The sequence below is a fragment of the Asparagus officinalis genome, unplaced genomic scaffold (genome assembly GCF_001876935.1).
Source record: "Asparagus officinalis unplaced genomic scaffold, Aspof.V1 AsparagusV1_Un633, whole genome shotgun sequence".
Taxonomy (NCBI): Eukaryota; Viridiplantae; Streptophyta; class Magnoliopsida; order Asparagales; family Asparagaceae; genus Asparagus; species Asparagus officinalis.
In genome coordinates this window covers 417-25,291 of record NW_017972894.1, presented here as the reverse complement: position 1 = coordinate 25,291, position 24,875 = coordinate 417, and the positions used below count along the sequence as shown (strand labels likewise).

Below are 24,875 nucleotides of genomic sequence, written 5' to 3'. Positions count from 1 at the left end.
TTTTTTGGGTCAGGGTCGTGAACAGTTGGAGGATATCTAATAAAATGTCAACGAAATTATGAAATAAAACGAAACAAAGGACCAAAAATATCCGGTAACAGTATGCAATATTATGTCCATGGGCATTGGTGCCATTAGCAACAAGACTATCATCAACGAGCAATATTATGTCCATGTACCGCCCTAAGCAAAATGATAATCACACAAAATTACTACATGTGAAAGCTACATATATCTTTCCAAGTGGCAGATATTTCTTTATTTTACTTATTTATTATCATTTGTTTCGTTTTTTCCCTTTTTTTTTTCCTTTTTTTTGGTATGATTCCAAGAGGCAGAATCGAAGGCAATATGGTTCTCCGTAACATCAAAAGCTCAATGACAAGATCAAAATCACACAAAACGACACATGCGAAACACCACGTATGATGAAAACCATCCCTAATCTTCTCGCACAGAATAAATTAAAAAAAACAAATCTTCATTCTCGACGTATAGATTACATGTCAAATAATGTAGTACTCTTCATTTTCGTCAGGATAGAAATTACAGGTGATGGGGCCGAGATTAAAAATAATACAATGGATAGCAGTAAGTAGAACAATCAATTTGAATAACTATATAACAATACACAAAGGATGTGGCAGCAAAGCAGCCCATCAAAATATCCATGAAGCCTATACTGCTAATCTCCCACCGTCATTGACTATGTTCAGTCTCTCTGTTGTAGGCAACAGAAGATTTTTGACATTCATGACACATTGCAATCCGATACCACTCCAGCGAACAAGCAGCACAGAAGTCTCCATCGAATTTGATTCACAAAGTCATCGAATAATACATGATTAACTGGAGAGCTGGAACCTGGCACGTGGTTTCCTCTTCCTCCATCCCTGCGCGAAGCGAGGAAACGAAGAAAGATAGTACGACGTCAAAATAGCAATTCTGATAACAATAAACAGACCTAGTTTCATACGTATATGACTTACAAATGCTGCATAATAGAAGATGGTCAGTATGGCAAGACCAACAAAGCCATATTGGAAGACATTATACCTGTCAATACGCAAACAAATTAGAAAGTGATTAAAAAAAAGATTGAATCAAAGATCATGCATATGAATAATGCTTTGGTTTTTTCATATTTAGCAATTTTGACTCGTATAAGAGATGAAGCACAACTTACTTGTAAAGATATTTAATTCCACGAAGAGACTGTAGAGTGTGGCCAAATATCTCCTGGGCAGCAGTTGCTTGTGCGTACGCAGCAAATGCTGTAGCACAGAACTGAATCACACTGCAAAAGAGATCATTTCCTATCATCACCAATAACATTCCCGAACAAGTCTCCATATAAGTGAAAAGGTGTCAAACGCCATGATTTTGATGACTGGGACAAACTGTAACTTTCTTCAAAAATTAAAGAAGACTGCACACTCAAGATGCAGATGATACTTTGTACTTACGCCAAAATTATATTGCCACCTCTAGGCTTATTTTCTTATTCAGGTAGCATCTATCTGAATCCAATACCGATAGAGGTGATACCATATGCTAATTCACAGATGAAAGAACTCTAGAAAATAGAACTCATCGCATTATGAAACAGGAACGATAAAAAAAAAAAAAAAAAGGAAAAAAGGAAAAAAACTTGTTCAGCTTAATGAGGTGCCCAGGCCTCTTAGAACATCCACATGATCCCTCAGACAAACTGATTTAACTGGAAATTTAAGCCCTCCCCCACCAATCCCCAAAAAAAAAAACACGCCGAACATGAAAATAGAATAGTGCTAGCTTGGATTATCATGCAGGTCAAACACTTCCAGAAACTAGAAAGTCCAACAATCTAGATATCACTATCCTATGCCAAGCAACAAAAATATTATCATATGTCAAGTAATTTAGCCAGAAGATATCCCAAACAATAGATAAAACACCAAACTCAAGGGAAGCTAGTTCATGTCATCATAAGGTTGCAGAAGTAGCCTATCTTTATTTAATGCTGTCAAACCACAAGTCCAAGGGTACAGCATATGGGGCCTCTGGTGGAAGGATATGTCTAATATAAAGTTTTGTGATTGTGTCTGTTTAAAAAGAAACTCTTTCACATGCAAACCTGATGGAGCAAAGAAGGATGAGTCCCACATTAAAAAGGAAAGAATTCATCAAAGTTGCTCCCCACCTGAAAAAACAGCAAGTCAATTAACAACCAAGAAAAAAAATTATTTAAAAAACGATAGGGTGACATCCATCAGGCAAACAGGGTGGATAAGTAATTACTTCATCGGGTGAATGGTTATAAACACTAGTCTTAGACCAAGCATCATAGCTCCGGCAATTACTGCAATCAAAAGATAGAAACAGAAAAATGCAAATGCTGCAGTACCTAGCAGACCTGGTTCAATCAATACAAATGGTGTCAAGACAAATGGTTCATACATAAGAGAGAGGAAAGTACTCAAATTAAGAACGAGTATATAGCTTCAAGTGACATACCCCAGACATCATCCAATTTGATAAAAACTTCATTTAAGAAAGGGGAGAGCGGAGGGTTGATCAATGAGTATATAATAATATGTGCAACCCAAGCCACTGAAACAATTAACCTGAAATAGATGACTTTTAATTCATCACCCTTGACAGAGTAGATGCTGGATGAATACTAAGGCACAACATTAAAAAAACAATATTATCGTAAAGACGGTAAAGATAAGAAAGGAGTGAATCCGTGCATCAAGAAAATGAGAATAGGTCAAAGTATCGATATGATCCCATTGTTATTGAGGCGCAAGGCGCAAAGGCCCCTTACACGCACCATGCGCAAGGTGCACAACGATGCGCGCGCCTCACTGAATTGAGGCACACAACTCAAACTAATATTTTTCAACATGAGACAAAGAAGCATATAAGCAACATGTTTATAAATTGTCACATTAAAAGACCAAGAAATATAATTTCACCGACTAAATCACGAAAGAGTCTTAATTAGCATGCATAACATAGAGAAGTTCATAAGTTTTCACAAATCACAATGCAAGATAATCTCCAACATAAGCAAAATTCTATGAAACAAAACAAGCAAGTAACAAATAAGAAATATGTATTTTCATTTAAAATATGATATATGTATTCTTAAGTAACAATTAAGTGATTAAAAAAACATGATTGTTCATAATTTTTTAGTTAGCATTTTTAATTGCTATTTGCTAGTTAGCATGAAAATATAGAGAATGGAGGTAACAATTACATATTTACATCTTCATAATTTTCTAGTTAGCGTGCTAATTAGAGAAGGAAGTTACAATTAGCAAACAAGTATACTAAATTACTAATTATTGTTTTCTTTTTATAAGTTAAACATGAAAAGATGGAGAACGGATTAGCAACTAGCAATAAAGAGTATTACATGATGTAAATATGTAATATGTAAATTATTTAAAAAAAACAGAAGAAAAGAGTTTATTACATGACGCAGGTGTCAAGCGCGTGCGAGGCGCACTCGCGCGCGCCTCGTGTGCGTGCAGGCCCTGCCTCTGGTGCGGGGCGCAATTGCCCCAGCCCGCAGCGCCCCGCGCCCAGGGCGCACATCTCGATAACAATGTATGATCCATCTGCTTTTTTCTTCGAAATGCAAAGTGCACATGCAAGTAAAAGCAACAAAGGTTCAAGAGAAATGACAGAGCTCAAGCTAGCCATCTGACCAATTTGGTGGAAAATTAAAGTTCATCTTCTGAGAACAAGCAAGTACTCAATGACGAGACAAGTTGAACTAAGTTTTCATTTAGTTTTGTTCTATCGAACTAAGTTTTCATTTAATTTTGTTCTATGTACTGATATCTTAAGAAATAAGAACTATGTTGCCCCCACCCCAACCTCCACATGCTTATATCCTCATATGGAAAAATAAAGTACCAAGTACAAACTAATATTAAAGCATTCTTATGATTTGCATGGCAGGATCTTAGGTTGATCGAATGGAAGAGGTGCCATTGATGGCCATTGTGAGGCGTGCCATGATGTGCTTGAGACATGAGACTACCTTCTTTTGCAATGCACGAATAGCTGTACCATAATGGAACTTTCCCTTTGACCCTAGAACTCGTGTCAAAAATGACAATCTGTACAATTTCAAAATAACCATAGTTCTGACCAGTGATTTTGTTGGGTTCTAGGTTCCCCAAATAAAAAAAGGTAATAATTTCACGCTTTAAACCATCTTATAAACTCACAGTTTCCTGTGCAGACTATGAAATACAAACTTGACAATTTGGTCAGTTATCTGAAATGCACCAAACTAGAAATTTCAGATTGATAAAGCTGAAGTTTTCTAAGGATACACTAATATCATTAGTAAATGTAGTACTTACCCCAAAATTCCCAATATAAGCTTTCCCAGATACCCCAGTACAGTTAATGCCCAAGTAGTCTCTGCCTGTAAAAGAATGCAAAGAACAAATCAGTAGATAGGAAATACTAAAATACATATTCAATAAGAAAATATAAGTTATTTTTACCTTTTCTCCTTGAGGATACATCTCTTCCAAAGCCTTCATATCATCTTCCAGAAGAAGCAACTCCTACAAGATGCAATAACAAACAGAAATACTCCTTACGCCTTAGCATGGAAAAAAGAACAGTCAGATATATGAAAAGCACTGGTCAATAACAGAATTTATCTAGGACTAAATGCAGACTGGATTTTTTTTTGCAAACAATTAAAAGAATGAACTATGAAGAGAATGACACTGAATTTTCAACAATGAAAATGAATTGTTTTGTCTGCAGTGGTGTAATATAATCAAGGAAAATATGACAGGAAGGCTCCTTGCTAAAAACTGACAAGGCTTCTTTCTACAAAACAACCTTTTTCTGGTGATAGTACACCTCAGCAAGGATACCAATCTCACTGCTGTCCTAATAGTCCTTCATCAATGCCAATCCAGACTAGATATAAGGCCAAATCAGTCAAGAAGTGATAGGCTGTCAATCAAAAGCCTTGCCAAAAAACAATTAAATAATTATTGACAGGTTAGTGGTGGTATAATGTGCCAGTTTTTCCAACAAGAATTCAGTAAGGAAATAATGATTCAAAGTTTGGGTGCTAAACCCACTAAATTCAAAATGTATGATTTTTTTAACTTCTGAACAGTCATTGAACTAATCATCAATTAATATAGAAGTGGAAGTTGTAAATGAAACAGTCGATCACATGAATTAACCAGGAAAACATCCACTGACCATATCTCTTTAATGAGATGCAAGATGAAAACCAGATAGGTATTAAGTGCTAAATTAGAGCATTTCCTTTTCATTTTTCACCTCACTCTTAGTATCTGAACCATAAATTCTTGTTCATTATTGGGACTATCAAACTTTTGAAAAGGATAGAACAGAAATCCATTAACCATTGCATAAATACTACAATGGCATCCCATGTCACACAGGATCTACACATTTCCTTTTCATTTTTCACCTCACTCTTAGTATCTGAACCATAAATTCTTGTTCATTTTTGGGACTATCAAACTTTTGAAAAGGATAGAACAGAAATCCATTAACCATTGCATAACTACTACAATGGCATCCCATGTCACACAGGATCTACACACTCTAATAATCACAAACTTGATGTCCTCTATGGGGATTATCAAACTTCTGAAGGAAAGGGTACAAGTACCTGTTTTTGTTATTCCACTTATCTTCGTTCATTTACTTCACATAAATGATTTGACATGGTTCACTAATTAAGGAGCTTACAAGTTACAAGTCAAGAGGCTTGATGGACTTCATATGCGCCTGTATTATTAGGTTAGCTTTATGGGCTCTTCCTGATATAGATGTTGAATTTGCAATTATATCATGTAGTATATTGTGAACCTTTCTGATAGGAACAGCTAGCTTTAGATGATGGTTATTTTGAAAAGATATATTAAAACTTGATATTGGAGAAGTGTTATGCAAATATATAAACTTAGAACTTTGGAATGATAACTTGACATTGTGTTATCTATGCACGTATAGACTTGGAAATGCTTAGGTTGGTAAGGGATGATGAAAGATGATATTGTGAACTTCTATGAAGTATATCTTCTTGAGTCCAGTACACATATCATGTGTTGTTTTCGTTATCTACCAATTATCATAAAGAGCCATGGACCTCACTCCATGGTATTTGCATAACCATAGAGATGATCATAAGGGAAACATTACTTATGACTAAAGAACTTCGCTGAAGTTTGAAAGACAACTATAGACACAAAAATACGCTGTACAAATATATAATTTGGCCCATTTAATAAGGCTGATTTTATCACTCTGTAAGCCCAATTTAGCTTGTTGGACAACTGTTCAAAATGTGTGGGATTACATAGCTACAAGAGATTGACCTTGAATGTACCTTATAATAAAGATTATCATTATATATATATATATATACTATATACACACACACACCAGAACCTGGTAGATGAGAAACTGTATAACTAGTTTCAAATGACCAAGTCCAAATCCACGGAATTTCCGCTTCAGCAAATAAGTGAATAAGACATAAGGCATCTATAATTTAGCTTTCATCCATCTTTGAGATGAGTGGATGAGAATCAACCCACACTGAGTATAACTTCATGATCGGTTCTGAAATTATACTGATTTCAACACCATAAGTTTCCCACCAATGATAGAACTATGCTGGCAAGCCTTTATGAAGGGCTTCCGGACGAATCTTGATTAACCAAGTATGCTTGTTTTTAGGGTTCTGATATAAGAACACATTATAAAATGTCTGTCTGCAGTCCTAATAGTTAAAATAATATACTTCCTTGGTATTCTGAGCTTTCACCAATGGTAATTCCTGATTAGGATTAATTACCCAGTTTCTTGGATGTATAACCTCTTGAATAATAATACATTTGCTAAAACTTGGTGGAACATTATGATTCTCACTACTCCAGAAATGGGTAATTTCCATTCCTTTTTGCATTATTAATGTCTTCATCCAAGCTCTTGATTTTAAAGATAGAGTTGGATAGTAATTTTCGTTTAGATATTCCTGACGAATTTTATCAGGATCATTCATTATTGGAATATCCACTTGTTCTAGATACAGAATAGTTTCAGAAGTCTTTTTCTCTGTCCATTCTACTTCTTTTTTGACAATTGAAGTAAATGGTTCAGGAATATGTTCCTGAGATATTAAATCATTTGTACCTTTATAAAAGGCTTGAGATGGACTGCTGGAATTATGTTTCTTAGCAATAGTGCGTCATGTGTTGGGCTGAGTCGGAGTATAACTCCTTCGAGCATTTTTATTTGGACTATATCAGAACTCTAAAAACAAGCATACTTGGTTAATCAAGATTTGTCCGGAAGCCATTCATAAAGGCTTGCCAGCATGGTTCTATCATTGGCGGAAAACTTATGGTGTTGAAATTAGTATAATTCCAGAACCGATCATAAAGTTATACTCAGTGTGGGTTGATTCTTATCCACTCATCTCAAAGACGGATGAAAGTCAGATTATAGATGGCTTATGTCTTACCCACTTCTTTGCTCAAGCAGAAATTCCGTGGATTTGGACTTGATCATTTGAAACTAGTTATACTGTTTCTTATCTACCAATTTTACAGAGAAAATTTTATTGTAGATGGTGGAATGACATCAGTCTAGAAGAAAAAGCAAAGCTGATAGAAAAAATTATTCAAAAGAATACTGCTATTCTTGAGACTCATATGACTCAAGAAATTCAGAAAGAAAATCAAATGCTAAAAATAGCAAAAATGATGAGAAGGAAATAACCTCAAAATTTTGAATCAGAGATCCAACAAAAATGTCTAGAATATTTTAAAAGACAATTCTTTGAGGCTTTCGATACTAGTGATACTAAAAGCCACAGTTCTATGGGAGATGATACTGCTATACAAGATGTTCAAGACCCAGATGATATGTGGGCCGAAGCAATGGCAATCCTTGAAGTTAATATGCCAGACCTTAAAGGTAAAAGCCCAACTTTATAAGTAACCAGTTCTAGATTAAGCCTCGGGGAACCGTCTAGAATAACTTTTTAAAAAAAACTATTTTAATAATTTTGCCTGCCATTTAGCAAATATTTGCTTAGAGACTAAATTCTTAACTTCTTTTTCAATTATGCTTTTAGCAGAACTACAATCAATTCTTAGTAAGAATTCTTGGTTTAAAATATCATCTCTAAATTTAGAGAAGCATTTAATAATAAAAAGCATTTATTTCTTTATTGTAGAATAATTATATTGAGCTTTATCTCACTTTCCAGATGTAAATCTGACTAATTGTTCCTTGTTATTTTGAGGATCTAATTGCTTTAGAATTCCACCATATCCAATATTGAATGCATCAGTTTCTACAATTTTAAACCAATGCATATTGGCTAGATGTATACATGGTAAGCATTTGACATTTGCTTTAATTTTTCTAACTGCAGCAGTATGTTGCTCAGACCATGGTTTAGCACTCTTTTTAAGCCTGCTATATAAAATGACAGTATCTTGTGCTAGATTTTTATAATAATCTGCAACATAGTAGCATTCTTTCTATTTTTAAAGTAGTTTTTTTTTTAAATTATTCTAGACGGCTCTCTGAGGCTCAATCTAGAACTGGTTACTTATGAAGCTGGGCTTTTACCTTTAAGGTCTGGCATATTAACTTCAAGAATTCCCATTACTTCGGCCCACATATCATCTGGGTCTTGAGCATCTTGTATAGGAGTATCATCTCCCATAAAAATGTGGCTTTTAGTATCACTATTATCGAAAGCCTTAAAGAATTGTCTCTTAAAATATTTTAGACATTTTTGTTGGATCTCTGATTCGGAATTCTGAGGGTATTTCCTTCTCATCATTTTTGTTATTTTTAGTATTAGATTTTCTTTCTGAATTTCTTGAGTCATATGAGTCTCAAGAATAGCAGTATTCTTTTGAATAATTTTTTCTATCTGTTTTACTTTTTCTTCTAGACTGATGTCATTCCACCATCTACAATAAAATTTTCTCTGTAAAATTGGTAGATGAGAAACAATATAACTAGTTTCAAATAATCAAGTCCAAATCCACAGAATTTCCGCTTCAGCAAAGAAGTGAGTAAGACATAAGCCATCTATAATCTGTCTTTCATCCATCTTTGAGATGAATGGATAAGAATCAACCCACACTGAGTATAACTTCATGATCGGTTTTGGAATTATACTAATTTTAACACCATAAGTTTTCCACCAATGATAGAACCATGCTGGCAAGCCTTTATGAAGGGCTTCCGGACAAATCTTGATTAACCAAGTATGCTTGTTTTTAGGGTTCTGATATAAGAACACATTATACAATGCCTATTTGTAGTCCCAATAGTTAAAGTAATATACTTCCTTGGTATTCAGAGCTTTTACCAATGGTAATTTCTGATTAGGAATAATTGCCTAATTTCTTGGATGTATAACCTCTTGAATAATACATTTGCTAAAACTTGGTGGAACATTATGGTTCTCACTACTCCAGAAATGGGTAATTTCCATTCCTTTTTACATTATTAATGATTTCATATATCTATATATATATATATATATTATATATATATATATATATAATATATATAGAGAGAGAGAGATGATGAGAGACGGAGAGAGAAGATTTTGAGAGAGGTAAGACTCCTATCAACTTAAGTTGAATTTTTTGTCATCCAAACTCCAACCACTCATTTTATTAATAAAAAATATTTTCATAATCTATGCCCCTTAAGGATCTCTGTTAAATGAGTGGCTAAAAAATTTTGGTGGGGGGGGATAACTTTTGCTCTATTTTTCCATTTAAGTTGATACAAGTTTTGCCTCTCTCTCTCTCTCTCTCTCTCTCTCTCTCTTATATATTATATATATATATATATATATATATATTAATTATATATATATATATATATATATATATATATATATAGGGTGTAAGATTCAAAATTCTGCGTAGCTCATAGTAATAAAACTATGAAAAATAGTTAGGTAAACGGCCATAGTTACTAGAGAACAAAATTCAGTCATGTTATACCTTTTCAATTGCCTTCACATTTTTGCGCCATTTTCTCCCTTTCGAACCACTTCTCTCCTCCTGATGAAGGGCTTCAGCAGCTTTCTTCAGTTCTCTAGCTTTCTTCCCAAGTTCAGTCGCCTCCTGCAGAAACTCAAGGAATAAAGTCAAGATGATTCATGTGCCATCTGACTATCCATTAACAGATGTTTGCTCTTGTTACTAAAAACATGATGACGTAATAGGATATATCACAACCACCGACCTTTATATACTGTGAGCGAGTGATAACTGCCTTGGGGCGTCGTATGAATGAAAAGATGAGTCCCAAAGGAAAGCAAGCAATGCCAACACCTCCAAATATCTAAGAATAGATTACCAAGAACAATACTCGTCATATCAGAGATTTGCAATTAGATATGAACATTTGCAATGGTATGTCAACATTACTCCTAGGCATGCAACGTTGTAGAATGGGAACTTTTATGATGAAACTGTAAGTGTGTCTAACAAGTTGATAAGGACAGAATTCTTGAATACTCCTCAAGTGTCCTTGATTATATCTTTTATATAGCGTATATTTAATTCAAGACAGTTACAGGTCACTTCTTAAACACGTTTTATATTTCTGATAAACTTCTTTGATTATTTCCTATCTTTGATATATTTATTTCATTATATATCAAAAATTTTAGGGGAAAATGCCACCGTTGAATTGTATAAAGCAATGATAATTTAAGATAGGTTTCAAGATAAAAAGTGAGATTACCGAACTATTCCATAGAATAGTTGAAGAATAAAGAGTACCCCTTTGCAGGGTCATAATAAATGTGTGACGGGTCAAAGTTTACAGCATCTCATTTTGGCTTTTGGATGAATAGACATGTCTATATATAGTTATAGACATATGCACTCTCTGTCATTTAAATGTCCTAGGACCTAGGGTCATGTCAGGGTGTTCGTGTGTCTTGTCTTATGTTTCAAAGAATTAACATCTCATCCATCTCCATGATTCTTAGTATATAATTCATAACACACTACCAACTTAGTTTGAAAAATTACTACCAAAATGGCACAATGTATCTAGCACAAGAGATTTGTACTGCTAGTATGCTACAATTTCTCCATATCAAACACAAGTGCATACATCACAAGGATTTGTCTTGCAACATAAATATTAAAAGTTGTCAAAGAATTTCCTTCAAGGAAAATTGCAAAGTTTGTATATCTTAACATTATTCTAAGTTGAAAACTTTCCCTGAAAAGAAAATAATTAAGATTCAAAACATACTGTGAAAAGTACTGATCCAACGATTGTTGCAAGAGCCACAACATATTCTGGAAAAGTGGCACGCATTGTCCATGTGGTTTCTGAAGAAGGGCTTGCTGTGTATGCATCACACTGCAATCACAATTGACTAAGTAGCAAGAATAATGAGGAACACCAGCTATGATGAAAACAGAGTTATACCAAATAAAACCTGTACATGGCTAACAATTACTATATGTGTGTGTGTGTGTGTATACACACACACGTATATATATATATATATATATATAATATATATATATATATATATATATTATATATATATATACTATTTTATATATATATATATTATATATATATGATGATAGATTAACAATAGAGTAAAAGAAGAAATAATAAACCATTTCCTATTACCACTTACGTGCTACATGAATCGGTAAATTGTTCCAATACAGGGTTTCAAATAATTTTTTTTTGGCTATTTAAATATTAAATATGATTTTCTAAAAGAGTATTTGTATTTTCAAATTTCTCTAGAATTTTCTATGATTTAAAAAAGTTTATATTTTATTTTATAATTTTGCTAATTATAAATAATTGTTTCGTAAAACTTTTAAATTATAGTTAATTATTCATTATTGTTATTGTTATTATTATTATCTTTGACTATAAATTTTAATAATTTATTTGAAATAAATTTTCTAATACTTTTAATTATTATTTAAAGTGGTATTTCCCCTGTGTTTTTCCCTGCTGTACTCTTCACTCTATTTCTCGTTCATCCATGCCACTTCTTTTCCCTCACCTCACGACAAACTCACCTCACTCCTCCATGTGCTTTTCCTCCCCTAATCCCTTCCTCGTGCTTCTCCCCTTGAGATTCCTCTCTCCCCCCTCTATTAATTTATCACACACTCAGCTCACACTCAATCTCACTCTCCATTTTTCTCTTCTCTTATCATTCTCACATTTTTCGCTCTCTCCTCACTTATTCAGCCTCTCTCTTTCTTAATCTCTCTCTTTCTCCCCAAGAAAACCACAGCCCTCTCTCTCTCTTCTCTCTTCCCACGTTCTCTCCTCTCTCTCCATTCATCACCATCGCCCTCTCCTCTTCCACCCGACGCTCCACCAGCGCAGCTCCGCCGCCCCTGATCGTCGCCTCCAGCTCGCCACCCGAGCTCTGACGCCCTGAACCCAGCGAGCAGCCTTCCAAGTTCCGCGCCCAGCTCGCCACTGACGCCCCCGTCTGCCCGCTGGTTCGCCACCAGTCACGGTCAGGCCCCTTCCTCCTCTGTCCCCCAGGCCCAGCCAAGCCGCTTCGCCTCAGCTCCTCTCCCCTCATCGCGAGCCTCCCCAGGACTTGCCGCCTATCACCGCCCCCTTCTCTAGCTTCACCCTTCAACCCGCGCCAACCACACCCCTCCCGCTACCCTTGGCTCACCCGAGCCCAGGCTTCAACCAGCCAACCCGGCGTCCAGCCCCTCACGCCATCGTCGTGCTCGCCCCTTGACCGTCGCCTGCAGACCTGCCACCACGCCCGCCGAGCTCCCCTCATTCGCCGCCCAACTCCCCAGCTCCAGCTCCTCTTCAAATCCCTGACGCCCAAATAGCCTTCATCGCCCTCATGTTTTGCGTCGACAACGCCTCCGAGCTCCTCCGTCGTCGTCGAGCCATCGCGCCAACCACCCCGTTGTCACCCAACGTTGTCGCGCTGTCCCAAACCTGTAGGCCACCCCCATCACGCCAACAAACTCCAGCAGTCCCGCCGCCGACGAGCCCAAATCAGTGAACTCACTGCAGAAAATTGTAGTTCGGAGCCAACTTCGCGCGCGTTTTCCGACCAACTTCGACCTCCGTTTTCGTCGATTCCTTCGCCGGTGCGTAGCCCTTCGTGTTGTCTACCACACGGTATATTCCTTTCACTTGGGCTCCCTATCTACACCTCGTTATACTCGTTTGAATATCACACGTCGCATTAACACTCTAATTGTAATTTTAGCCGTCGATTCCGCAAAACCTGTCGTAACGCTGTGCAACCACCCGACGACCCCCATTACGATCCACGATATACCCAAGGTAAGATCCCACTTGCTCAGAACTAAATTTTGTATTTATTATGAATTATCTAAAATTTTAGATCAGTTAATAATTATCTACGTGGGATTGTTTGATGAATAATATTAGATAAATCATAATAAAATGGCAATTAGTATTTTTAGAATAATTATGATAAATTAAAAGAATTATTTCGATAGCGGAATCATTTTTAGATAATTATATTAATTAAAAAGAATTTATTTAAGAATGAAATCATTTTAGGAAAATTATAATAATTTAAAAGGAATTATCTTGGAAAAAGAATCATTTTAGAATAATTATAATAATTTTTAGAAATTATCTTGTGGAAGAAATTATTTTAGAATGCTAAATATTTTTTTTAAAAAATTTATAGACTATTTTGAATTAATGAGAATTTATCTTATAAAAAGATTATTTTTGAATTTATGAATTTATTATTTTAAAAGATTATTTTTAGAATTATTATAATGAGAAAAGAACTTATTTTGGAAAAATAGATTATTTTGAAATTAAATTAAAAGAATTTAAATTGTAAAAGGAATTATCTTGAAGTAAATAAATTTATTTCTGATTCTTAATTAAAAGAATTTATTATTTCAGAAGATTATTTTAGAACAATTTTATGATTTCTAATTCTTAATTATGTGATATGCCTTGATATTATCGTACATGATCAATCGTATTCTTTATTTCTGGTTGTGTTTGACAACCGTTAGTAGTCATGACCGTAGTAGCCTTGCGTGACCTAGAGAAATGTGTTGTGTTGACTTAGCAAAACGAGAAGAGTTGGGATGGGAAAGTCCGTGTTCATGTGATCGGATAAGACTGTTGATGTATCTTCCAGGCTCTACCTCATGATCTTGTTCTTGTGTAGCATTGGGGTTGGTTTGTTGGGTCAAAATGAAGCTTGTGTAGTCACTTTGGTCCGTGATTTTAACATTCACCCGAGTTTAGCTTGAGTTCGGACCAGACTGAAATCGGATTACGTGTAACCCTCTGACCGATCTTGTGTAACAGTGTATTAGGTGCACGTAGGGGATTTATGAACAGTCAGTTATCCGTTGATATGAGCGTTGACTCTGTGTGAGATGTGAACCAACGACCTGTTATAGGATGGCTAGTTACATGACCTCGTTTCTTGGCTATGTATGAATTCTTGTGAGATACGAACCAGTTATGTTTCTTTTCATAAATAGATTGGGATTAATATTTAATTATCTACAGTTTGAGACATATGGTATATACATAAAGATTTTCTTGTTTGGATTATTTCGCTCGACGTACTTCGTCTCGAGTTGTAGATTTTTAAGTATTAATTCCATCTAGTGTATGACCCTGTGCTTGGATGATTATTCTGATCGCTAGCTGCATGATCGACTTGTTACTTGGTTGATTTCCTTGGATTATTCTGATTATTCTATTCTAATAGTAAATTATATTTAGATTATTAGTATTTCAGTTGCATGTTTTCATTGTTATTACCATTATTGCATTGGTCGCACGACCGTTTCTATTCTTCCTTTTGGGATCTTGCCGTGTGCCATGCACGCTGACGTACTCCTTTTTCTCGGAATATACGTCAGATTTAGAGGACGAACAGCTACAGTTCGGAGTAGTACAGGAGCCAAAGGATCCTCCGCAGAAAGATTTTGCAGACGAAGCAAAAGAATAAGTTGAAGCTTAGTTACCTCTTTTAGTTAGTTGATCCTAGTTTACTTTTGTAGTATTTTTATTTTCTGTCGGATCGTTGTATTTTATATTTTTCCAGCATTTCATTCAGATAGTTTTGTATAAAGGCATGTTTGGCCCGAATATTATGTCTGGGATGATGTTCCAGTTGTGATATGTATTATTTTGTTCTGAGTTGTTTATCATATTCTCGCTACTGTGATCGGGGACCTGTGCCTTCGTTTTATATTTGCTTGACGCTTAGCGTATTAGATTGAGCAGAAAGAATCTAGTACTTATTTCTCCTCAGTCTAATACATCGCGGGCTTGTTCACGTTTCGATTCCCTGATATTTTGGGAAGCGGGGCGTGACACATAGGTTTACACCAAGGATCAGCTTTTAAGTCTTTATCTTTTTGCATTAGTTATGGATCAACTTACTAAGCATATTCAGGATAAAATCCCAAGGTGTATGTTATTTGCCGATGATAAAGTATTAGTTGACGAAACTAGAAGAAACATTATTTCTAAAGTAGAAAGATGGATACAAGCTCTTGAATCTAAAGGTTTAGAATTAGTAGAACAAAAACAAAATATATGGTGTGCATTTTTAGTAAACTTAGGAAAAGAAGAGAGCCTGTGGTACATATTGATGACCAAGAAATACTTAAAACTAATCATTTTCGCTATTTAGGATTAATCATTAGGATAATGGTGAGATAGAGAATGATATTGTGCATCGAATCAAGTTAGGATGGTTAAAATGGAAGAGTACTTTGGGAGTCTTATGTGATCGTAGAATACCAATGAAACTAAAGGAAAAATTCTAAAGGATGGTTATAAGACTAGCTATGCTTTATGGGTCAAGAGTGTTGGGTAATTAAAAAACATGTTTAAAAAATAAATGTACCAGAAATGAGAATGTTGCGATGGTCTTATGGGTATACATTAAAAGATAGGATAAGAAATTAGCGCATTCGTAGTAAATTAGAGATTACTCCTATTGAGGATAAAATGAGAGAGAACATATTAAGATGGTTTGGTCATGTACAACGAAGACTCCTTAGTGCACTGATTAGGAAAAACGATAATATTAGAGTTAATGGGGCTAGGAGATCCAGAGGTAGACCTAGAATGACTTAGTTAGAAACAATTAAGAATGATATGATTAGGACTAACTTAACGGAGGAGATGACTCATAATAAAATGGAATGGAAAGATAGGATTCATGTAGCCGACCCCGAACATTTGGGATAAATACTTGGTTTTTGCTGTTGTTTGTATATGTGTGTATACATATACATATACATATACATATACATATCCTAGTATCTTACTCCATCAAGCAAAATGAAGCCTAATGAGCAAATTTGACCAAACTCTACTTTCTCATTGCTTTCCATACTATCGTGACACACTATGCTAATAATCCAAAGAAAGAAATCTAACTCCACCTAAGGAGAGAAAAAGAAGAACCTGACGAGCAGATTGACCAATACAAGGTTGGCTGCTTGAGAACTCAGACCAGGTACTCGGGAAGCTTGTTGCAGATGAAGAAAGGTGCCTAACTGTGAAGTCCACTTTACCTATGAGCCCTGTTATTCAAAGATAACATATTAAGTAGAAAGCATAACTGAAAAAGAAGCAGTCCAAACAAAGTAATTTTGACAATAATAGCATGTTCAATGTTCCATAATGACTAGTCCCTGTTTGGGAGATCCTTACAAAGTTATACATGACCGATTTGTCCCCTTTCAAACGAAAAATGCAAGTGAACAAGAGAGAATAAAAAAATGAGACAGACAACAACACCCAAACTAAAACTAATTTCTCCTGTTACACCCACACCACACCCAGACTAAAATAGTTCCTTAGCATAAGGCCACATTTAGGTCCATTACATGTCACTAGATGCCTCTAATGGACCAATACCAGGAGGCATTTAACTTGTAGAAACCTAGTGGGAGAAAAATATAGAAGTCCTACTACAGCTTAAACATCAGTTTCCACGTTNCAATTACAACTATGGTATTTCAATTTTCAGGCCCATCAGGTGACAACTAAATTTCCAGTAATACCAACCCTCAAAAAACCCTTTTATTAAGGAAATGGAGTGGTAAAGGCTCAAAAGCTCAAATTTTTTAGAGATTTCTGTTTATATGTTGTGGCCAACAAGGAATGAGATTGTTTTTAGAAGAGCTAATATCGATGTTGAGGGCATTTTTCAGAATATTTTGTAATGTTTGAAATTTTAAAGGATACAGCTTAGTAGAATTCAAAACATTTCTGATACTGTACAGAATAGAGTGGCGTAGGAGATTGTGCATTTCTCCCGAGTTTGTTTGATAAGTTTGAAATATTGGTTGGGTTGCAGAATGTCGTTGGGACAGTGGGATACTTGTACAGATTTTTCTAGCAGAAATAACGCTCAGGTTCTGCTTAAAAGAGGGAGAAGCTTAAGAGAGTTCATATGTTGTACGGGGTGTTTGCATATATATAGATGGTTTTAAGTGGCCTTCCTCTGTTTCTTGTTTTGATAAATAGAATGGATGTGTTTGTAGTGCTGTTAGATTTTTGGGGTTGTAATTTTTAGACGTATGAGTTTTGTACATTTGAGTTCATATGACCATTGACGTTTTTGGTATTGAATAAAGCTAGCATTTTATACCCCAAAAAAAAAGACCTCTTATGTGCAACGGCCGACATAAAGGGTTCTAATAATGTACAATCCCGATTAATAAGTGTGCAATGTCTTCAACCTATTAAACTCTAAAGCCACTGAAACCTTACAAAAACCCATCTTTCATGCATTAAGAGCCAACATAGATACTAAAGAATTAAGACAAGTAATCAAAAACATTCAACAACAATGCAGAACAAAATCAAACAGAAATAAGAAATTTCACCAACCATAGAGAATCCCAAGCGCGAGCGCGCAAACAACAGCCGAAGCCAGAACCCACAGCAGCGCACTCCTCAGCCTCTTCGCCACGCTCCTACAAGATGCCAAACACCCAATCAATCAGAAGCCAAACTTTCGCCCCAAACCCTAACCCTAGGATCACCGCCGACAACCACCGTACTTGTCCTGGTCCCCTTCATAGTAGAACATCGCGAACGGGATGAAGAAGAACACGAGCACAGCATCAACAATGTAAACGACGAGCCACAGCGTCTTCATCGGGAGCGTGACGGTCGCAGGCGCCGTTTGTAGATGGCGTGCGGCAAGCTTGGCGGTTGGCGACGTCGGCGGGAGCATGAGGATGGATATGGGAGAGCCCGGCGACGACGACGAGCTTGGGGAAGTAGGCTTGGTTGACGTCGTCGGGGTGCTGGTAGTTGACGAGGAGGTAGATGTTGAAGAGGACGACGAGGACGCAGACGACGGCGGCGACGATCACAAGGGCTAGGTTGAAATCCCCCATTTTTTGAGGTGAATTTGGGGAATTAGGTTTTTTTTTTTTTTGTGTGTGGGGGGAGATTTCGAACAGAAGGAGGAGAGTGGAAAAGGGGGAAAGGAGGAGTTTGGTGATGGACCCAAGTCGGTGTCCAAGGGCCAGGCTGGCATCCAGTTGGCCTGTTTACAGCAAGGAGGTTTCTTTTTCATATGAAATTTTTTTTTTTAAGGGGCTGTTCGTTTCGGAAAAAAAATTAGGAAATCAAAGAATAGAAAACCTATTTCCTATAATAATTGTTTTGAGGTTGTTTGGTTGGCTTAAAAAAGAAGAAAACTATAGAATAGGAGATGAGATGAGATGAGTTGTCACCTTGTAAGTGATTTTTTTAAAAAAAACTTGTTTTGAGGTTGTTTGGTTGGTTAAAAAACTAAGGAAATGAATTGGAGTTATATTATTGGATGATGTTTTAGGTTGTTTGTGTTTGGTTCATTTTTAAAAATAAGAAAATAGATGAGATGAGATGAGATGAGATGAGATGAGTTAGAGGTATATTATTGGATGATGTGACACATACTTAAGGAAATTAATTTCTTGTTTTTTTTAAGAGAATGGATGGAAAGGAATGTTTAATTAGATGATATGAGTTGTCACAATATTATTGGATGATGTGTGTGATTTTTAAAAATGAGATAAAATGAGATGTGATGAGTTGGATGATGTGACACATTTCTTGTGTTTGGTTTATTTTTAAAGGTAAATGAGATGAAATGAGATGAGTTAGAGGATAAAAATATTATTTTATTGGATGTTGTGGATGAGTTTTAGGAATGAAAATGGATAAAAATATTATTTTATTGGTTTCCTTGTACCGATTTCCTTTTCTTGGTTTTTAGGAAACCAACCAAACGGCGTCTTAATGAAGATGCAGCCCCGCTCTTTAATCTCGTCAATTGCAGCTGCGTACACGATTAGATATGGTTTATTATTACTATTAAGTTCTCATAATAATCTCTAGGGGGGTTATTGGTTGGGACATTTTGGGGGATAATGGGATAATTTTGGGGATTCTATTTCATAGTGTTATTCATTGGGACAATGGAACAAGGATGTTACTTTTTTGGGACAAATTTTTAAAAAGAACCGTTTTCCAACTTTAATGTGCAAAATCGACCGGTTCAAAAAAAATTTAGCAAAATCGACCCTTTTCAAATGAAAAGGGTCGATTTGGCTGATGTGAATTTTTTTAGAGTGCACGGGACTGCTAGTCCTGTGCATCCAATCTTTCTCCTCACTCACCTGTGCTCAGCTCTCTCTCTCTCTCTCTCTCTCTCTCTCTCTCTCTCTCTCTCTCTCTCTCCCAATCTTTCTCCTCACTCACCTGTGCTCAGCTCTCTCTCTCTCTCTCTCTCTCTCTCTCTCTCTCTCTCTCTCTCTCTCATTCCCTCACGCACACACACTCTCTCTCTCTCTCTCACACATTCCCTCTCTCTCCAATCAATTCTCTCTCAACCCTCAAAAGAAACCCACCCCTGTAGGCGTCAAAAAATGCTGAAAGATATCCAAATGCAGCTCAAGAGGAGATCATCCAAAAATTAAAAAAAAGACACAAGTATAGACTGTCACGCACGCGAGACAGTCTTTACTGTCTCGCCATGCGAGACAGTCTTTACTGTCTTGCACGCGAGACAGTCTTTACTGCCATGCGAGACAGTTTTTACTGTCTCGCACGCGAGACAGTGTTCACTGTCTCGCACGCGAGGCAGCTTTCAAAGGTTCAGAACCGTTTTGTATAACTGCTGACACGTGTCCATTGGCTGTCAAAGAACGTGGGGAACGTCGTGGGCGAGAATCACGTGGATAACTGTCAAAATAACGGAGTTTTAAAACGTGAGAAGGCAGTTACAAGAAAACTATCGGGCAGTTGAAGATTTCCGAGACAGTATTTACTGTCTCGAAACCCGAGGCAGTGTTTACTGTCTCGGAACCCGAGACAGTCTTTACTGTCTCGGAACCCGAGACAGTCTTTACTGTCTCGGAACCCGAGACAGTCTTTACTGTCTCGGAACCCGAGGAGCAGAGAGAGCAGAGTTCCTGAGCTTCCGGCCATTCCTTGAGATTCGAGCTTTGACTTGATCTTAAGAAGAACGATCGTCTTACTTTGATAAGATCTTCGTTTCAAATTCTCACTTCGATAAACGAAGGAAGAATCACTAAACCCCTCACGATTCAATCAGAATCTGTGATTTGGTGGTCCACGAGTCAAAGCGCTCCTGGCACAGGCAAAGATCCTACGCAAGCAGTGATCCAAACAACGATCTTGCGTTTGTTTCTAAAAAGTTATAATTTTTATTTTGTTGTGTAAAAGAAGTCTTATAAAAAGGCTATCTCTTTTGAATTTGTTATAATCGATCGAAGATATAATGAATTCCACAACGAGACCAACTTTTGACGCAAACAAACTGGCGACCACAGTAGGAGTTAACGGTCTCGCTGCCGAGACCGTCGTGTCGCGGCCGATCAAGATATTGGTTGAGTCCATGGTTAAATATGAATTCGACCAAGCAAAGTTTGAGGAATATCTGTCATCCTCATCCTCAAAGTCTTCCTCGCCTCACAAATGCAGGAAAATTCCATCTTCTAAGAAGGTTTTCAAGTTTTCGACTCCGTCGAACACTACAGATGAAGACTCTCGCTTGATTGTTGCTGAGGATTCTACTCGCAACCTCTCTGCTCACAATAACTCTTATCTAGTTAAAGAGTCATCGAATCAAAGCCCATCGGCACTGACGAAGAGGGCTCGTCAGAGACAACGTCAGCGCCGCGCTCGTCAAATAGCTAAGGCCTTGGAACAAACCGACAGGGTTCGTTATCACGCGGACCTAAAGTCGAGGAGGCATCGAGTGGTTCAGTTGTCTCAACAACCAATCACTCATATCTCTGCTAAACTAATGACGGATGAATGGACTTTTGTCAAGAGGGCTCGCTCAACCCTTGAAGAACGTATACAAAAGCGTCATGCAAACGTTGCTTATGCCCGTGCTCTCTTACAACAAAGACGAGAAAGGAACAAGAAAACGATGGTCAAAGAACCACCAAAATTCTACAAAGTTTAGATTCCAAAGTCTGGAGTTATGCAAAATCAGCATTCGGAGCCCGTTAAGACTCCATACCCACAAGGGAGTGGTTCTAAACGTGTGACTCCCGACATAACCTTGGATCGCTCAAAGACAGTAATAAATTGTCCTGAGAATGCCAACAAGATTTTACATCCCCAGAAGAAGACGCATTCACCAAAAGACATCGTCATACCTGGGAGGTCATGCCAACAAACGATACGATTTTTTGGCAATCATACCGATGAATCGTATTATCAAGTTAGGGGTGTGAATAAATTTCGAAAGAGAATTATTCGAGAAATAAGCTCTCATTGTTCCTGTGCACGACTCATTAGAGCAGTATTGTCGGAATATGACTACTCCAAACGAGGAGCCATCCCGCAAAGAGTCCCAATATTCCAGAGACTTTTCACCAAAATGTCAAAGCCCAAGCCAAGACATTTCTGCAAGAAGCTTGCTGTTCAAGAGGATGAATTCCCTGAAGTCACCATCAATATGACTGATAAAGGAAAATCTAAATGGCATTCAAGTAAATCAAATCCCGACTTTTCACCGGGAGGAAAAGTTAACTCAAGAATTGCTCAACGGATGTCTCGACTCCAGTTAAGAGCCGTCAGACGTAGGGACTACAAGAGAATGCATGAAAGAATGTCATCAGAGGATGAGCTCTCGGACACTTATTCTGTGATCGCTTCGGATGATACAATATCTAGCACAGGGCAAACCAGAGAAGTACTCACGATCACCTCTGATCAGTTCGCTCAAATACTTCAAGAAGCTCTAGCCAAACAACGTGAAGAAATTAGGGCTGAGATGAAGATGGAGATGGAGTTGGCTATTCAACAAATGAAAGAATTGGTAGCTCAACGGTCTTAACTTCCTGAGTCCAGTCAGCGAGCTGAATCCAGCCGCACACTCAGAATGTGGCAGAGTCATCTTTGCTGATGCACCTCCCAGTAGCAATAACGCTGGGGGTGGTTTAACGCATCCTCCCAATAACGATATTGGGGGTGGTTCAATGGCACCTCTTACAGGGGGTGGTCTAACTCATTCTCCTCAATGTCCTTCGAATGAAGACATAGATGATGATGAGAAAATGAAAGAGCTTGAAAACAAAATCAATGCTTTGATGACGGCTCAAGAAGTGAAAAAGATGGGTATTCCATGTCCCTATCCAAGAGAATGGGATTTAATACCGTACCCAGCAAAATTCAATCTGATTAACTTCACACCGTTTGACGAGAAAAGCTCGCCTACTCAGCACTTGATTTATTTCAAGTCTCATTTGGGCATGATCTCTGAAAACGAGGCTTTAATGGTCCGGTCATTTGTTGGCACCCTTCGTAGGTGTAGGCGTTAAAAAATGCTGAAAGATATCCAAATACAGCTCAGAAGGAGATCATCCAAAATGTCAAAAAAAACACTAGTATAGACTGTCTCGCACGCGAGACAGTCTTTACTTCTGCGCACGCAGACCAGATTTGAACTGTCTCGCTGTGGAGAGCAGTCTTTCTACCTGTCTCGCGGGCGAGAACGAACTTTTACTATCGATCGCCCACGGTCGGCGAGACATGCGTATGTCTGTCTCTCGCTTGTCGCTTTGGGCGGGACGAGACAGGCTTTTTACTTGTTTTGGTCATAAAGTCGTCGTGTGTCCACCGGTGGGAATTGCAGTTACTAACTTTGTTCTACTTCACACAAATTCGAAAGGATAATCCTTTTATAAAGGACCTTTTTCCCTACATTCTGCAAGCAGGATTCAAAATTCACAGAGCACTCTTGAGATATCAAACACGAAAGATCGTTTATTCAAAATTCGTTTTCGTGGGACTTTGCTGTGCGCGGAACGCTTTGGCTTCGTGGACCGCCGATTCACAGATCGTGAGAGGGGGCTTATTATTCCTAAACTTCGTTAGTCTAAGTAGAAATTGAACGATCGACCATGTCTTATCGAATGTAAGATAGTCGTTGTCTCGTTTCTTAATAATCAAGTCAAAGCTTAATTTTCAAGGCGTTCAAGAAAAGAACGCCAAATCTCTGCTCTCCCTCTGCTCTGGAATTGGCTCTAACAAGAGCGCGAATCCTTCCTGAGCCAGAAGAAGTGACATGTCTAGTGGGGGTATTGTACTAGTGCCTTCAAGGTTCCGTACTGGTGCAAAAACTAACATCGAAAGAAGTCAATACGGCTGAGACAGTGTTTACTCTTTCTCGGCTGGCTGCGCCCCGAACAACAGGAGGAGACGTTGACGATCATACCGCTGCGGCGTTGGCTGTCGTCGACGCAGCTCCGCGAGCGAGCAGTAAATTGCTGTCTTCGCGTCAGGCGAGACAGTAAATGCTTGATTCTCGGAAAATGCAGTTATCCTCCGGGCTGTAACTGTTACTTTCCACGTTCAAACTCCATTATGTTGGGCAGTTATCACACGGTGATTTTCCGGCCATCACCCTAGATCGTTCGGCCACTGCCTCTGGGCCAGTTAAATGGACTACGTGTAGGGCATTACAAATGGTAGTTTTGACTATTTCAAACACTGTCGTCGCTGGCCCGAGACAGCAAAGACTGTTCCTCGTTGGGCCGAGACAGCAAAGACTGTCCCGCTGGGCCGAGACCAGCAAGACTGTCCGCCTGCGGGAGACATCCGCAGACAGTGACTGTGACTTGTGACGGTATTATTTCGCCATATTTCAAAACGGTTCTGTTCACATGACATATCTTTTTTTTCATTCGCTTAAATTCATTTTTTTCTTTACTGTGACTGTGCACTTGTATTATTCGGCCCCATTAGTTGGTGATATTTTGTTGATTTCCTTGCTCAAATCCTGGACTTTTATCGTTGGGCATGCGTCTCACTTAGCAAATGCACGATCCACATTACTCATCATGTCGCACGTGAAGCTCAGTGAGGAACTCGAAGGCCATCCACGCGTACCATCGCTGCGAGCCCTGAGGATGCTGCCCCTCGCTGGCCATCATCCCGTGGAGTATACTCTTTTCGCCTTTTTCCACCCGAATTTAATATATGTATTCACCATTCCATATACATGTACCTGTCATTTGCTTGCAGATCCTCGTTTGTATCCTTTGAGGTACCTTCGAGAAGAGCCGGTATCCTCCTTTGAGGGGATCGACGCTTAAAAGTGTTTGTTTTGCTTTGACAAAACACACTTCATAATACACAGGGGCGATTTTACATCATCCCATATGTATTGAAAGGTTTTGGTATGCCGTTATAATGCCCGCATACCTCCTTTATACATATGGTGGATAGAAAATCGTCACACCTGTTATGAGATAACGACTATATCT

At 37.7% G+C, this 24,875-nt stretch overlaps 1 protein-coding gene across 1 annotated transcript; it reads right to left on the bottom strand.

Annotated features, from left to right (window-relative positions):
• Nucleotides 1–460: 460 nt before the first annotated feature.
• On the bottom strand, nt 461–18,561 carry LOC109828011 (LIMR family protein Os06g0128200-like). The gene is given in 15 exon segments (XM_020395039.1): nt 461–893; nt 990–1,056; nt 1,187–1,297; nt 2,117–2,182; nt 2,281–2,395; nt 2,497–2,606; nt 4,368–4,432; nt 4,515–4,577; nt 10,059–10,181; nt 10,303–10,401; nt 11,329–11,439; nt 16,531–16,649; nt 17,965–18,050; nt 18,138–18,247; nt 18,249–18,561. Coding segments are annotated over 15 exon segments (1,524 nt in total). The 5' UTR covers nt 18,480–18,561; the 3' UTR covers nt 461–845.
• Between the last annotated feature and the right edge of the window lie 6,314 nt (nt 18,562–24,875).